Source organism: Dendrobates tinctorius, unplaced genomic scaffold, assembly GCF_039654945.1.
Source record: "Dendrobates tinctorius isolate UK_male_01 unplaced genomic scaffold, ASM3965494v1 ptg000104l, whole genome shotgun sequence".
Lineage (NCBI taxonomy): Eukaryota > Metazoa > Chordata > Amphibia > Anura > Dendrobatidae > Dendrobates > Dendrobates tinctorius.
The window spans coordinates 16,219,383-16,235,164 of record NW_027361772.1 but is presented as its reverse complement, the minus strand read 5'-3'; the positions used below and the strand labels follow the sequence as shown (position 1 = coordinate 16,235,164).

At 43.8% G+C, this 15,782-nt stretch overlaps 1 protein-coding gene across 1 annotated transcript in view; it reads right to left on the bottom strand.

Annotated features, from left to right (window-relative positions):
- Positions 1–3,906, bottom strand: part of HTRA4 (HtrA serine peptidase 4) — a 51,117-nt gene extending 47,211 nt beyond the window's left edge. Inside the window, exon 1 of the mRNA XM_073588972.1 lies at positions 3,225–3,906. Within this exon, the coding sequence (XP_073445073.1) occupies positions 3,225–3,666 (442 nt within the window). The 5' untranslated portion in view covers positions 3,667–3,906. The remainder of the gene's footprint in view (positions 1–3,224) is intronic.
- Between the last annotated feature and the right edge of the window lie 11,876 nt (positions 3,907–15,782).

Below are 15,782 nucleotides of genomic sequence, written 5' to 3'. Positions count from 1 at the left end.
ATTGAGAAGCGGAACTCAGCCACAAAGTGGAGACCCCATAACAATGCCAAGCGTCAGATGGAGTGGTGTAAAGCCGCCACCACTGGACTCTGGAGCAGAGGATACGTGTTCTGTGCAGTGACAGATCACACTTCTCTATCTGGCGTCTGAAGGATGTGACTCTAGGTTTGGTGAATGCCAGGAGAACGTTAACCGCCTGCCGTTCAGTATGGTGGAGGAAGGAAAATGCTATAAGGGTGTTTTTCAGCATCAGCCTCGGCCCTTTAATTTCAGTGAAGGGAAGTCTTAATCCTTCAGCAGAAGACATTGTGGACAATTGTAGCTTCCAACTTTGTGGGAACAGTTTTAGGAAGATCATTTTCGGTTCCCTTTGTACAAAGCAAAGTCCACAATGACATGGTTGGGGTCAGGGGTATAACGATGATGCACATTCAGCTGAAATGTATTGTGGCGCAGAGTCCCCCTAGGTCCCTGCACTGCAATACACTAATCTGGCCAATCAGAGGGGTCCAGGGTGAAGGACTTTATACCAGGAAAAGGAGACATTTATACTAGGAAGGGGCCCTGGATGGACAACATTATACCAAGAAAGGGAGACATTTATACTAGGAACGGGCCCAGGATGGATGACATTATACCAAGAAAGGGACCCAATATACTAGGAACGGGCCCCGGATAAATGACATTATACCACGAAAGGGAGACATTATACCAGAAAGGGGTCAAGGATGGTTGACATTATGCCAAGAAAAGGAGACATTATACCAGGAAGGGGCCCAGGATGGACATTATACCAAGAATGGAAGACATTATGCCAGGAAGGGGCTCAGGATGGATGGCATTATACCAAGAAAGGGAGACAATATACTAGGAATAGGCCCAGGATAAATGACATTATACCAAGAAAGGGAGACATTATACCAGGAAGGGGCCCAGGATGGATGACATTATACCAAGAAAAGGAGACATTATACCAGGAAGGGGCCCAGGATGGACTGCGTTATACCAAGAAAAGGAGACATTATACCAGAAAGGGGCCCAGGATGGATGACGTTATACCAAGAAAGGGAGACATTATACCAGGAAGGGGAGGGGCCCAGAATGGACAACATTATACCAAGAAAGGGAGACATTATACCAGGAAGGGGCCCAGAATGGACAACATTATACCAAGAACTGGAGACGTTGTACTAGGAAGGGGCCCAGGATGGGCAACATTATTCCAGGAAAAGGAGAAATTTTACCAGGATGGGAGATATTATTATGGAAGGGGCCCAGGATTGGGCAAATTATACCAGGAAAAGGCCCAGGATGGAGGACATTATACCTGGAAGGGGTCCAGGATGGGGGACATTAATACAGAAAGGGGCTAGGATGGAGGACATTATTACAGGAAAGGGACCAGGATGGAGGACATTATTACAGGGAAGGGACACATGATGGTGATGGGGGTCATTATTAGAGGAAGGGGCCAAGTTCGGAGACATTATTACAAGATGGGGGACATTGCTTCACAAGAATTTCTGATGAACATGCAGGTGGAGGCCTGGGCCAAATTTTGCATCAGGGCCCATTGGAATCTAGTTATGCCAGTGGTTGGGGAAATTGTGTGTCAGAGAACATGGGCCGATTGCAGTCCTGATTTCTGGCATGTGAGCTCTTATTTGGGGGGCATTTTACTGGATATGATTTTAATATTCCCACAGTTCACACAGCAGTCCAGAAAGCTGAGATATGGGGTGCTGTTTGTAAGAGTCCTCACACTTTTTGCCCTGGTTTGACACCCAGTGGATAGGAAATCTTATATCTTAATAACGTAATATAGGATAATAGGGTGAATATTAAAATATAGGAGAATGAATACGGCAGAAGGATGATATTTAAAGGGGAAGTCACATGACTAGGAAACACCAGCAAAGCCATTGATAATAGTCAACGGCCAATCATACAGCGGAGATTACAAGACATGACTTACAGATAGCTCCTGACTTTTTTTTCTAACTGTGGTCAAAGATTACATTGCTTGGACCCCAGGGGAACTTGCTGCCGATTTGCTGCAGATATTTTCCATCTTTGCTCATCCTAAAGATCTGCTAAAGATCTTCTTGTCCAACCTTAAGGGTGTGTGCACACGCTGCGGATTGTCCTGTGGATTTTACCGCGTGGATTTCTCTAAAAACCGCAGGTAAATCCGCCTGCGGTTTATCTGCAGTTTTTCTGCGGATTAGCCTGCGGTTTTCCCCTTCGGTTTGACACCTGCCATGGAGCAGTTGCCAAACCGCAGCGGAATCTGCACAAAGAATTGACATGCTGCGATTTTGAAACCGCAGCAAATCTGCCCGGAAAAATCTGCACTGTGGGCACTGCGGTTTCATTTTTCATTGATTTTAATGGTACTGTACACTGCAGCAGAAACTGCTGCGGATCCGCAGGACCAAAACCGCAATGGATCCGCATCAGAAACCGCAGTGTGTGCACACACCCTAAAGGTCGCATTCCCTCCTTTGCATTGTCCCTGCCTCTTTGATATTTCCTAGAAATATATTAAAGTTTTGCTAAAATGTACGCCATCTTGCATAATTTTGGAGCAAACTAAGAAAAACTGGAATCTATCAATCTAGGGGCGTCTGCAGAAAACCCTGATATCTACGTGGATTTCATTAAAAATGTTGCACTTTGATGTGGTCTGTGATCATAAATCAGCTAAGACAAGTAAAACAGCTATAACCTCCCCTTCACAATGCCATTAGAAGGCTCACTGAATCTCAGTTAACTCATTCCGCAGCCAGCAATTGACAGTGCGACACAGAGGGCTACAGCAGGCAAATTGTGCAAAAAGTTTCCCGAAACCCAAATACAGCAATTTTTGTTTTAGCCCCAATTAAATGCATTTAAGTAAAAAGAAAAATTGTCCCCAAAGGGCTTCGAGTAATTAACTTATCTTAGAACTCAAATTGAAAAAGCTTAAATAACCAGCTTGCCTCTGCTACATCTCTAGATGAGAAGAGCATTTTATATTTGCAGTGTGGATTCACCTATAACACATGGCAGTATTATAGATAACGTAATGATCAATGTAAAATGATAATCTCAGGGTTGTGGCATATTTTTGTATTTTTGGCCTTGTAAAAAGAAAGAAAAATGTAAATGGTGGAGATATTTCTCTTTACTTAGCCCAACGGATCACCCACCCACTGCATGTGCCCCCTAATACAGCTCCTTACCCGTATCACAAGGCCCCTTCTGGATATGAATGGCAGGTGGAGAATTTTGCAGTCTCGCCCGTCTGTTCTCGGCTTTCAGGTGGCACAGGTTCCTGTAGGTCTTGCCATCACTTCCGCACACTGGTTCGCTGGTACTACAGACACATACTCCTGTTCTTCTCCTGGCATTGCCTCCCACGCCAGGTAAGACACACTCCAGACCTTCTCCGCACGGAGATCCACCACGATGACCACAAGACTCTCCCTCGCCTGCCCCGCATACCGGGCAGCAACCGCATGAGTCTCTCACCTCTCCCGCCTGGCATGGTGACTGTGGACGTGGGCATCGTGACAGCTCACATACTCGTGGGCAGTTAGATGCCTGGCGACGGTAAATACGAGGTTCAGAAGACGTGCAGAAGGAGAAGAGACATATGGAGACCAGTGTCCATAGAGGAGACATTTTCTTAGTTAGACCTAACCTGCGGATCTCACCTTTGGCTCATCCACCTAACACCCCGCTCTTGGATCCTATACCTATAGCCTTGACTCATGAACTAAGTCCCTAGCCCGTGACCCAAAATCTGAACCAAATTTTTTGGACGCCAGTGGTAAAGATCTTTCCTTAAGGTCTCTGAAACTTAAAGACTTGATGGGCTTGTGTCTTTCTTCAACCCAACTATATACCAGGACTGGAACATTCACAAACCTTCTAATCTCCAGACGGAAAATGGCATCTACAATATTCCTATAAAAAGTTGTATCCTATGTCCTCCTAAGGTCTTTCCTTTCCTCCACTGCCCCTGTCTCCCTCCCTGCTATGAACACACCAGCAATATCCAGTCATTAGTGACAAACACCCCTGTGTTCTGGCCCCAGGACATGTAATCTAGCAGTAGACCCAGCTCTGTGCCCTGTCTCTTCTCTTCATAGCCGGCGATGGGAGTAGAGCTGGAATCAATGGCTCAGCCCTCTGGTTAGGTGATGTTATTTCTATCAAGTCCCACCTCAGAATGAAGCCGCCCCCAAATTCCAGCCTCTATCGTCCCATCACCCAGCATCATCCTGCAAAACTCAAAAAAAAAAAATGTGACTACATGGAGAAGAAGTTAGGAGATTTTGGGAAATTATTTACTGTAATGTCAAAGTATATGAAAAATTGAGAAAAGGCTACATGCTGTATTGTGTAATCAGTCGACACTGATAGCAGCTAGTGTCAGGTGGCTGCTGAAAAGGCAGGTAAGATACCGGGATGACGAGTTTATAGTTCTGCCACTTTACAAATAGCTTGTCAGACCGCATATGGAGTATACACGTTGCATTTTTTCAGCTTGTTTTAATGCAAATTTTCAGCTAGCGCTTTTTTATGCGTTTCTTTTTTCAGGCAAATTTTCAGCTGCATTTTACAGTACCAACAATCAACAAGATTTCAGAACTCTCATGCACACACATTGTTTTTTTTTGTCTTCAGTATTTTCTGTAAAACTTTGGGTCTTGAGAATGGAGCATGTTACTTCTTTCACTGTTTTTTCAGTGTTTTTCACTCTGTTCTAAAGACTTGAGGGATTTTAATTCAACTGTATACAGCTAATTGCTAAGGTTACCGGTCACATTTGCAGTCTCAAAGCGGCCGGTTACCTGGGCTAGAAGCTTGCCTCCTCTGTGCTTTAGAAGCTCTAATCTGAGATTGGATTACTCAGTCCCCTCGTGCTTTTCCAATGTTGCAGCATGTGAAAGTGAGCGCAAAATTCGAATTCGATCTCCCGGATGCGCGCCGTCCCCCGGCAAACGAGAAGTCAAGAGGCAGAAGAGAGGCGCAATCCTAAAGGAAAAAGATGAGACAAACCCTTTAGAATTAAAAAAAAGTACTAGAAGTCTGAATGGCAAGACTATATTTAGGGCTCAAGCTTTCCTAGGAATTAAAGGGGGACTCTCAGGTTTGGGTGTCATCTACCATCACTTAGGGGTCTACCGCAGGGACCCCCACAATCCCGAGATCCACGATCTGAATGATGTGGAGGTTGATCATGACCATTCCCATAATAATGAGTGCCGGAGACCACCTGAGTGAAGCATTTGGCTATCTCCTGCGGTCCTGTTCAGAATAAGTGGAGTGAGATCGAGCCTGATCGACCACAACTCTATGCGCATGGAGCTCCTCCATGGGATCGGTGGGAGTCCCTGCGGTTGGACCCCTGGTAATCGGGAAGCTATCCACTAATCTATGGATAGGGGGTAACTTCCAAACTTGAGAATACCCCTTTAAACCTCAAATCATCCCTATGCTTTTCCTACTTACATTTTCCCCTTATTGCCGTGATTCTTCCCTTGTTTGTGAAAAATCATAATTATAATTGATCAGCGTTAATGATGTAGAAGATCAATGATTAAACTCTCATTTTTCAGTGATCAGTTGTGGCGCTATAACAATAGTCAGTAACTGTGGCACGATTGATAGATGGAACAGCATCTAGATCCTGGTGTTCGGTCTTGTGTTTATCAAGAGCCATTTGTTTTATTGGGAAATACAGGATACAACATGCTATACCATTATCTGCTCAGACTGGCTCTACCAACAAATATATACCGTAACTAAATGATACTATCATGAGGTGATGGAAGAAAAACAATATGCTGTTTCTAAGTAATACCACCAAACAGTGACTGAATAATACCGCCATACTGTAACTAAATACCACTGCACAGTACCTAAATAATACTGCCACACTGTAATAAATAACATACTTTAACTGAGAAATACCATCATATGGTGACTAAATAATACCATCATGCAGTGACTAAGAAATACTGCCAATTTGTAACTAAATAATACCACCATACAATAACTAAAGTCACAATACTGGAACTATATTATAACATTGTACTGTAGTAAAATAATACTACTGTATGGTGACTACGTAGTGCCTAAATAATCCTGCCATAAGGTGACTAAATAGTACCATCATACAGTGTCTAAATAAAATCACCACATTATAACTAAATAATATCATACTGTACCTAGAAAAATACTACCACACGGTCACTCGACAATATCACCATACAATAACTATATGGTGCCTAAATGATAACACCATAGAGTGTCTAAATAATAACAAAATACTATAAATGCTACCACCATACAGTGACAAAATAAAATCATTGCACTAAGTAATATTATAATACTGTAACTAAATAGTATCACCATACAAAACCGTCACTGATTAATCCCACTACACATACTTGACAAAACCATTTATTGATCAAATAATACCTTAATACTGTAACTGTATAATTACCCCACATACCACTGGATAACGTCACAATACATACCGTGACTAAACTACTCTACTAAACAAAATAAACCCCCATACTGGTATTTACTGATTAGTAGAGTTGAGCGACTTTGGTCGGATCGGGTTTCATGAAACAAAATTTGTTTCAGATGAAACTGGTCCGACTGGGGCAAAAAAAGTCGGAGTTTCGTCCGAAACCCGACCCCAATGCAAATCAATGGGAAATAAAAGTCGGCTTTGAGTGGATTCATCCACTCAAAGCCGACTTTTATTTCCCATTGATTTGCATTGGGGTCGGGTTTCGGACGAAACTCCGACTTTTTTTGCCCCAGTCGGACCAGTTTCATCTGAAACAAATTTTGTTTCATGAAACCCGATCCGACCAAAGTCGCTCAACTCTACTGATTACACCATAACCATAATTGATAATGTAATAAACTACTGATAAGCGATGTCTTCTCTGATTGCAGTTTTCACGTTCTTAGTTTTTCTCCACCTGGCCCAGACCTCCATGTCAGCCTCTTCTAGAAGGGCTTGCCCCACAGACATCTTTGGCCCCATTCTTTCTTTCCCAACACAACCTCACACATTATGTAACATCTGAATACTACTGCTCCTTTCAATAAAAGCCATCCTAATGCCCAGTGTCCTCAAATATTGTAGTGGAGTAAATAGCTCTGTTCAAATATTGCCCCCTTTAAAGGACTTACAGTGATTAGCCTAATAAATGTACCATTCAGATAGTAATAGTCTGCCCCATGTATTGTGTCCCATGCCTTTGCCAAAGATGCATCGAAACAGGAGGCAGGGGTGGCATTAAAAGAAAAAAATATCTTTACTTGCCCTTGCACGGCTCTCTCCTAATCCATACTTGCTAATAATACCTATTTTTCTGTGATAGTCTTTTAAATCAGACCAAGAAAAGGTCCAGGCATAGCAAGACCATGACAAAAAGACATTTTGGGGTGTGTTCTCAGACCGTTGTGGGGTCGGGGCTTAAACATTGCAAATTTTGCATTGTGGATATTGGCATGAATGTCTAAGTGCCAAATGGGGTATGAGACCTATGCCAGGTGGGGTATGAGACCTATGCCAGGTGGGGTATGAGACCTATGCCAGGTGGAGTATGAGACCTATGCCAGGTGGGGTATGAGACCTATGCCAGGTGGGGCATGAGACCTGTGCCAGGTGGGGCATGAGACCTATGCCAGGTGTGGTATGAGACCTATGCCAGGTGGGGTATGAGACCTATGCCAGGTGGGGTATGAGACCTATGCCAGATGGGGTGTGAGACCTATGCCAGGTGGGACATGAGACCTATGCCAGGTGGGGCATGAGACCTATGCCAGGTGGGGCATGAGACCTATGCCAGGTGGGGTATTAGACCTTTGCCAGGTGGGGTATGAGACCTATGCCAGGTGGGGAATGAGACCTATGCCAGGTGGGGAATGAGACCTATGCCAGGTGGGGAATGAGACCTATGCCAGGTGGGGTATGAGACCTATGCCAGGTGGGGCATAAGACCTATGCCAGGTGGGGTATGAGACCTGTTGTGAGTTCATTCTCTGGTCCACCAGTAGTGAGTTTTCCTTCCAGGCTCCCTCTGGTGGTAACAGGAGGTAGTGAGGCTGATTTAATCAGTAGTGATCCACCACCTGATAATGAGGATGACTATTGGACTTCAGGAATCTTAGACTGGATTTAAGACAGCCGACACCCTAAGTCAGTGCTGGTGATTGCTTCTGGCTTCTCAGGTCTTGGTTTTCAGCTCTGTTCCAGCCTTCTCAAAGCTAAGTGTTTTTGCTAACGTTCACACTTGATTTTGTTGGTCTATTCAGTTTTTGTGTGTTCAGCCAGCTCCGGCTGGGGCTGTGCTGAATTTCCACTCTTATTTATCTGTATTTGTCAATTTGCTTTTTAGTCCCTTATTAGATTGGCCTCTTTTTTGCTCTGTCTCAGAATATTTCAGAGTGCTGATATAGTGGGAGAAGTCTAGTGACTTCAGGGTTAATTTTGTTATCAGAAGTGTTGGACATTTTTTTTTAGGGTTTTTGGCAGATTGCAGACAGTGTCTTTCCTTTCCTATCCTTTATGGTTAGTTTGGGCCCCATCGTTTGCTCAGCCTATTTTCCTGCCTGTGTTTGTGTTTTCATCTTGTTTCACCATCAATACATGTGTGAGGGCTGTCTATTCCTTTGGGGTCTGCTCTGGGGCAGTTAGTTTTCCCCTTTTCTTGCTTTAGGCTTATGTAGTCCTCCGGCAGGGACGAGGCGTCTAGATCATCGTAGGAACGCTCCACTGCTACTGCTAGTTGTGTGGATAGGATCAGGGATCTGCAATCTGCATAGTTACCAACCTCTCTGGTTTTCTGGGACTTGGCTTTTTGTTGTCCTCCTCGGTGACCCATTCATAACAGAATCACCAGCCATACCGCAGATTCTAGGGTACTCAAAAGCAGGAGAAAATTGTTTAAAAAAAAAAGGAAAAGTGTCAGAATTTTTTTTATATATATATTTTTTCCTCTTTTTTTTTCTGGGGCCGTAGGAGGATTTTTATTTTTTTTTCCAATGGAGATTAAGCAATTGTCTGATCGTATGGAGCAACTTGCTGCTGAAGTGCAGGGAATTTTCCACTTACCTCATTCAGACACATGCTGCTGAACCTAAGATCCCCACTCCTGATGTGTTTTCTGGGGATCGGTCTAAATTTTTGAATTTTAAGAATAATTGTAAATTATTTCTTTCCTTGAAGCCTAACTTATCGGGGAGCTCTGTGCAGCAGGTTAAAATTGTCATCTCCTTGCTGCGTGGCGATCCCCAGGATTGGGCTTTTTCTCTGTCACCTGAAAATCCTATTTTGACTAATGTGGATGCATTTTTTCAAGCCTATGTTATGGTGGGATTTCCTGTTCCCTCTGGTCTGGATAATTCTATGTCATTAGCCATTCGAGTTGATCGGCGTTTACGTGAACGTAAAACTACACGGGAGGCGCTGCCACCTTTTGAACAAATGTCTGAACCTATGCAATGTGATGGGGTTTTGTCTAGGGCGCAACGTCAAGAGTTTAGAAGGCGTAATAAACTGTGTTTTTTCTGTGGAGACGCCTCTCATACTATTTCTGTCTGCCCTAAACGAGAGAAACGTTTTGCACACACATTTGCTGTGGGTGGTGTACAATCTAAGTTTCTTTTGGCAATTACTCTGATCTGCTCCTTATCCATGTTTTCCACTAAGGCTTTTGTGGATTCAGGAGCAGCTTTGAATCTGATGGATTTGGACTTTGCTAAACATTGTGGTTTTTCCATGACGCCTCTGCGGACGCCTATTCCTTTGAGGGTATTGATGCTATTCCTTTGGCAGAGAATAAACCTCAGTTTTTGACCCAGGTGATAATGCGAGTTGCCCCAGACCACCAAGAAAATTGTAAATTTCTGGTGCTGCATAATTTGCATGATACTATTGTTCTGGGTTTTCCCTGGTTGCAAACTCATAATCCTGTTTTGGATTGGAAATCTGGGTCTGTGGTGAGTTGGGGTTGTCAGTGTGTTCTTAGGGACGCTCCTGTTTTCTCCACCTCTCCTCAGTCTCATGATATTCCTGATTATCTGGTCGATTTTTCTGATGTATTTAGTGAGAGTAAGTCTGCGTCTTTGCCTAGGAGTTATGACTGTGCAATTGAGTTGATGCCTGGGTGTAAATTTCCCAAGGGTCAGCTTTTCAACTTATCAGTACCCGAACATGATGCTATTCGATCCTATATTATGGAGTCGTTGGAGAAGGGTCATATTAGACCATCCTCATCACCTTTAGGTGCTGGTTTTTTTTTTGTGGCCAAGAAAGATGGTTCATTAAGACCGTGTATTGATTATCGTTCCCTTAACAAGATGACGGTTAAATATCAGTACCCGTTACCTCTGATGTCTGATTTATTCTCCAGAGTTAAGAGTGCCTGCTGGTTTACTAAGCTTGACCTCAGGGGGACGTATAATCTTATTCGCATCAAGCACGAGGATGAATGGAAGACGGCGTTTAATACTCCGGAGGGACATTTTGAGTACCTGGTGATGCCTTTTGGGCTCACTAATGCCCCTTCTGTCTTCCAGTCCTTTATGAATGATATTTTCTGAGACCTTGTGGATAAGTTTTTGATCATCTATCTGGATGATATTTTGATCTTTTCTAGTGATTGGGATTCTCATGTGGAACATGTCCGGACAGTGTTCCGGATTTTGAGGGAGAATTCAATGTTTGTTAAGGGATCGAAATGCCTCTTTGGTGTACAGAGGATTTCATTTTTGGGATTTATCTTGTCTCCGTCGACTATTGAAATGGACCCGGCCAAGGTACAGGCCATTAATGATTGGGTTCAGCCTACTTCTTTGAAGGCTCTCCAGAAGTTTTTGGGTTTTGCTAATTTCTATCGTAAATTTATAGGTAATTTTTCTGGTATTGTCAAACCACTGACTGATCTGACCAAGAAGGGCGCTGATGTGCTGAATTGGTCTCCTGAGGCTGTCTCAGCATTTCAGGAGCTTAAGCGGAGATTTACTTCAGCTCCAGTTTTACGGCAACCTGATGTCTCACTTCCATTTCAGGTGGAGGTAGACGCTTCTGAGATTGGTGCAGGAGCTGTTTTGTCCCAAAAAGACCCTGTGACTTCTAAGATGAATCCTTGTGCCTTCTTTTCTCGTAAGTTCTCCCCATCTGAACGCAACTATGACGTGGGGAATCGGGAATTGTTGGCCATGAAGTGGGCATTTGAGGAGTGGAGACATTGGTCGGAGGGAGCTAGACATCGTGTTGTGGTCCTCACCGATCACAAGAATTTGATTTATCTGGAGTCGGCAAAACGCTTGAATCCCAGACAGGCTAGATGGGCCTTGTTTTTCACGCGTTTTAATTTTGTGGTCTCTTTTCTTCCGGGTACTAAGAATGTTAAGGCAGACGCTCTTTCTAGGAGTTTCTTTGCTGATTCTCTTAATGTGACCGAGCCTACTACCATCCTAGGTGAGGGGGTAGTTCATTCTGCCATTTCGCCCGATTTGAGACGCACCCTGGAGTAATTTCAGGAGGATAAACCTGAGCGTTGCCCTATGGGAAAATTGTATGTTCCTGACCAGTGGAGAAAGAGAGTGATGTCTGAAGTTCATTGCTCCGCATTGGCTGGTCATCCAGGTATTTTTGGTACCAGAGATTTGGTGAGTCAGTCTTTTTGGTGGCCCGCCTTATCTTGTGATGTCAGGAATTTTGTGCAGTCCTGTGGGACTTGTTCTCGGTCTAAACCCTGCTCTCGTTCTAGTGGGTTGCTGATGTCCCTGCCGTTGCCCAAGAGGCCATGGACTCATATCTCAATGGATTTTATTTCTGATCTTCCTGTTTCTCAGAGAATGACTGTTATCTGGGTGATTTGTGATATATTTTCGAAGATGGTCCATCTTGTACCACTCCCAAAGTTGCCATCTTCAGCTGAGTTGGTGCCCTTGTTTTTACAACAGGTGGTTCGGTTACATGGGATTCCTGAGAACATTGTGTCGGACAGAGGAGTCCAGTTTGTTTCCAGATTCTGGAAAGCCTTTTGTTCCAATCTGGGAATTCAGTTATCCTTCTCCTCCGCGTTTCATCCCCAGACTAATGGGCAGACTGAGAGAGCAAACCAGACCCTGGAGTCTTATTTAAGATGTTTTATATCTGCTGATCAGGATGATTGGGTTTCATTTTTGCCCTTGGCCAAATTCGCGCTGAACAATAGAGCTAGTTCTGCCACTTTGATGTCACCCTTTTTCTGTAATTTTGGGTTTCATCCTCGATTCTCTTCAGGGCAAGTGGAATCTTCGTCCTGCCCAGGTGTGGACACTGTGGTTGAGAGAATGCAGCAGATATGGGACCATGTAGTGGATAAGTTGTCACTCTCTCAGGAAAAGGCCCAGCGATTTTCCAACCGACGTAGGACCATTGGTCCCTGGTTTAAATTGGGTGATATGGTCTGGTTGTCGTCTAAGAATATTCCTATGAAGGTTGCATCTCCAAAATTTAAGCCAAGATTTATTGGACCTTTTAAGATTTTGGAGATTCTTAATCCTGTTTCTTTTCGATTGGCTCTTCCAGTTACGTTCAAGATTCATAACGTATTTCATAAATCACTGTTGAAGAGGTTTGTTGAGCCAGTGGTTCCTATGGCAGCACCTCCTGACCCTGTATTGGTTAAAGGCAATATGGAATATGAGGTAGAGAAAATATTGGATTCTCGTTTGGTTAGACAGAGACTCCAGTATTTGGTCAAATGGAAGGGTTATGGCCAGGAGGATAATTCTTGGGTCTCTGCCTCTGATATTCATGCCAATAGATTGGTTCGTGCTTTTCACCAGGCCCATCCTGATCGGCCTGGTGGCATGGATGAGGGTTCGGTGACCCCTCCTCAAGAGGGGGTACTGTTGTGAGTTTTGCCAATTTGGTTTTTAGTCCCTTATTAGATTGGCCTCTTTTTTGCTCTGTCTCAGAATATTTCAGAGTGCTGATATAGTGGGAGAAGTCTAGTGACTTCAGGGTTAATTTTGCTATCAGAAGTGTTGGACATTATTTTTGTAGGGTTTTTGGCAGATTGCAGACAGTGTCTTTCCTTTCCTATCCTTTATAGCTAGTTTGGGCCTCATTGTTTACTCAGCCTAGTTTTCTGCCTGTGTTTGTGTTTTCATCTTGTTTCACCGTCAATACATGTGTGGGCGCTGTCTATTCCTTTGGGGTCTGCTCTGGGGCAGTTAGTTTTCCCCTTTTCTTGCTTTAGGCTTATGTAGTCCTCCGGCAGTGACGAGGTGTCTAGATCATCGTAGGAACGCTCCACTGCTACTGCTAATTGTGTGGATAGGATCAGGGATCTGCAATCTGCATAGTTACCAACCTCTCTGGTTTTCTGGGACTTGGCTTTTTGTTGCCCTCCTCGGTGACCCATTCATAACAGAGACCTATGTCAGGTGGGGTATGAGACATATGCCAGGTGGGGCCCCATCTATGATGCTGTTAGATCAGTGTCATCAGTGTCCGCCTCCATATTATATAGGTCATATTCAGTGGGTTTCAGCTGTATCCTTTGAAATTCTATTGCCTTTGGCATCAACTTCTTTAGTGGGGTTTCCTGAGGCTAGAAGAAAATCTAGATTACATAGTTTAGTACATTCCTTACTGAATATCTGCATATATCCACAAATGTCATGTTCAGAGCAGGTGATAGAAAATTGTGCCCCGAGGCTCAGTGCAATCTATAAGAGTGTATGCAGCCAATTCTTCCAGTAGAAGATACTCTACCAAATACAGTGAACCCAAAAATTTACCACCCAATATAAAGTGAGAATGTAATATTCTAAGTGGAAATTGCTCTATATGGTAGAGAAGGACAACTAGACCCAACAATTGTCAACCGACAACTGCTTTCTTCCGTGTCAGATTTTGACCTGCAAACACATTCTGAGCGAACCATCCACAATACGTAGATCTCAGCTCTTAAACATCCCAAGGTGTGCTCAATCGAAGACACCAGTTTCCCCATTGTCAACTCTGCAAAGAAAGCTAGTGAAAATGCCACTGTGAGAAGAAGAAGCTCATGGTCACCGGAACAGGATGAGTCTTATTTCTCAACCATCTTTCTTCCTTCCAGCCCTTCCCAATCTAATGTACCAAGAATTATTTTGTGACCTCCTTACAAGACCACAGTTTTGACCTAAAGCTATGCCTGAGAATCCCTTAATAACAGCGGGCACTGATGCACCTGATTCCGTCATTGTGGCCAAAAATTTTAGTATAATATTCAAATATCGACTACTGATAATAGGAAGAACACACCCAGCCACCTGTAATCAAATATTCCAATGTCTGCAATTACTTTTCTAAGTAGATGGAAAAACTTAAGTGCTCAATTAAAGTCACAAGTTCTTGCCCATCATCACCCACATGTGGTCCAAGCATACCTCTCCTTCCCAAGTGTTTTTCTAGGCACAGCTCCAGAAAAAGAAACATTGAGATGCATCCCCCATTTTATGATCATCCTCTTGTACGTGTTTCCTGTTTCACGATTCCTTCGCTCAGAGTGTCTGCGACAGCTCTGTCATCCTATCCTGTGCTAGGGGATACTGAGCAACAGGGTTCTTTGATTGACAGCTCAGTTGACCTATCTGATATGTGGTGGCGCTGAGATTTCTCCAGGTGCTCCCTGTTCTTGGTAATTGCCCTGCTATTTAGGTGATCTGTGGCCCAGATCACTGCCAGTCAACAGCTTATGCACCTGGTGTGTGTTTATCTGATTTCTGTGCTGTGAGTTCTGATCTACTGCAGCCTGATCTTTGGACCATGTTCTGACTACCCGTTTGTTATTGCCCTTTGCTTATCCACTATTTCTCTGGAATTCTGACTGACCTGACTTACACCTTCTTCTTTTCCCTTAGTTTACTACGTGCTCTCTTGGTATTGAGCCCAGAACGTCTGACTTCTCTGCCTCACGGCCTGTCTGTGAGTATTGACTAATGTTACATTTTGTCTGGCCAAATATTTTTTTTCTCACCAATGAATCTAGTTCGTACACTCTGTGATCATGTGGCGAATGTGATCCAGATGGTTTAGGATCTGGCCAGGGAACACAAAAGAATAGAATCTTTACAGTCCCAGCTGCACAGTCAGTTTTCTCGTACTATGGATGCTTCCCAATGCTCTCCACTATTGACTGTAGCAATGACTCCTGTACCTTCTGATGTGCAGTTGGTCTTCCCGGAACCAGTATTGGCACATCCTGACAAATTTTCGGGGGAGATGGATCAGCTTAGGGTATTTAGGGAAAGCTGCAAACTATTTTTTACATTACAACCCCCGTCTTCAGGGGATGAGTCCCAACAGGTGGGAATAATCATGTTCCTATTGCGAGGGGGTCCTCAGACTTGGGTATTGTCTTTGTACCCAATAGCCCCAGAATGGTCTTTTGTTGACATTGACACCTTTTTTAATGCTTTAGGGATGACCTATGAGGAACCTGACAGCGTCCAGGTCACAGAAGCAAAGATCATGAACCTGACACAAGAGGGCCGCAGTACAATGGACTATAGTTCTGAGGTTTTGTGGAATGATGCAGCTCTCAGGTGTCAATTTAACTGTGACCTTTCGGATATTCTTAAGGACGCTTTGGCTCTGCATACTGCACTCTGCTCCCTGAGGGAGGTTGTGATTCAATCCATTCAAAAGGATTGCAGAATTCAAGCGAGATGTGATGAATGACAGGAGGTTTCAGTCACCTTGCCTGAGTCTGTTC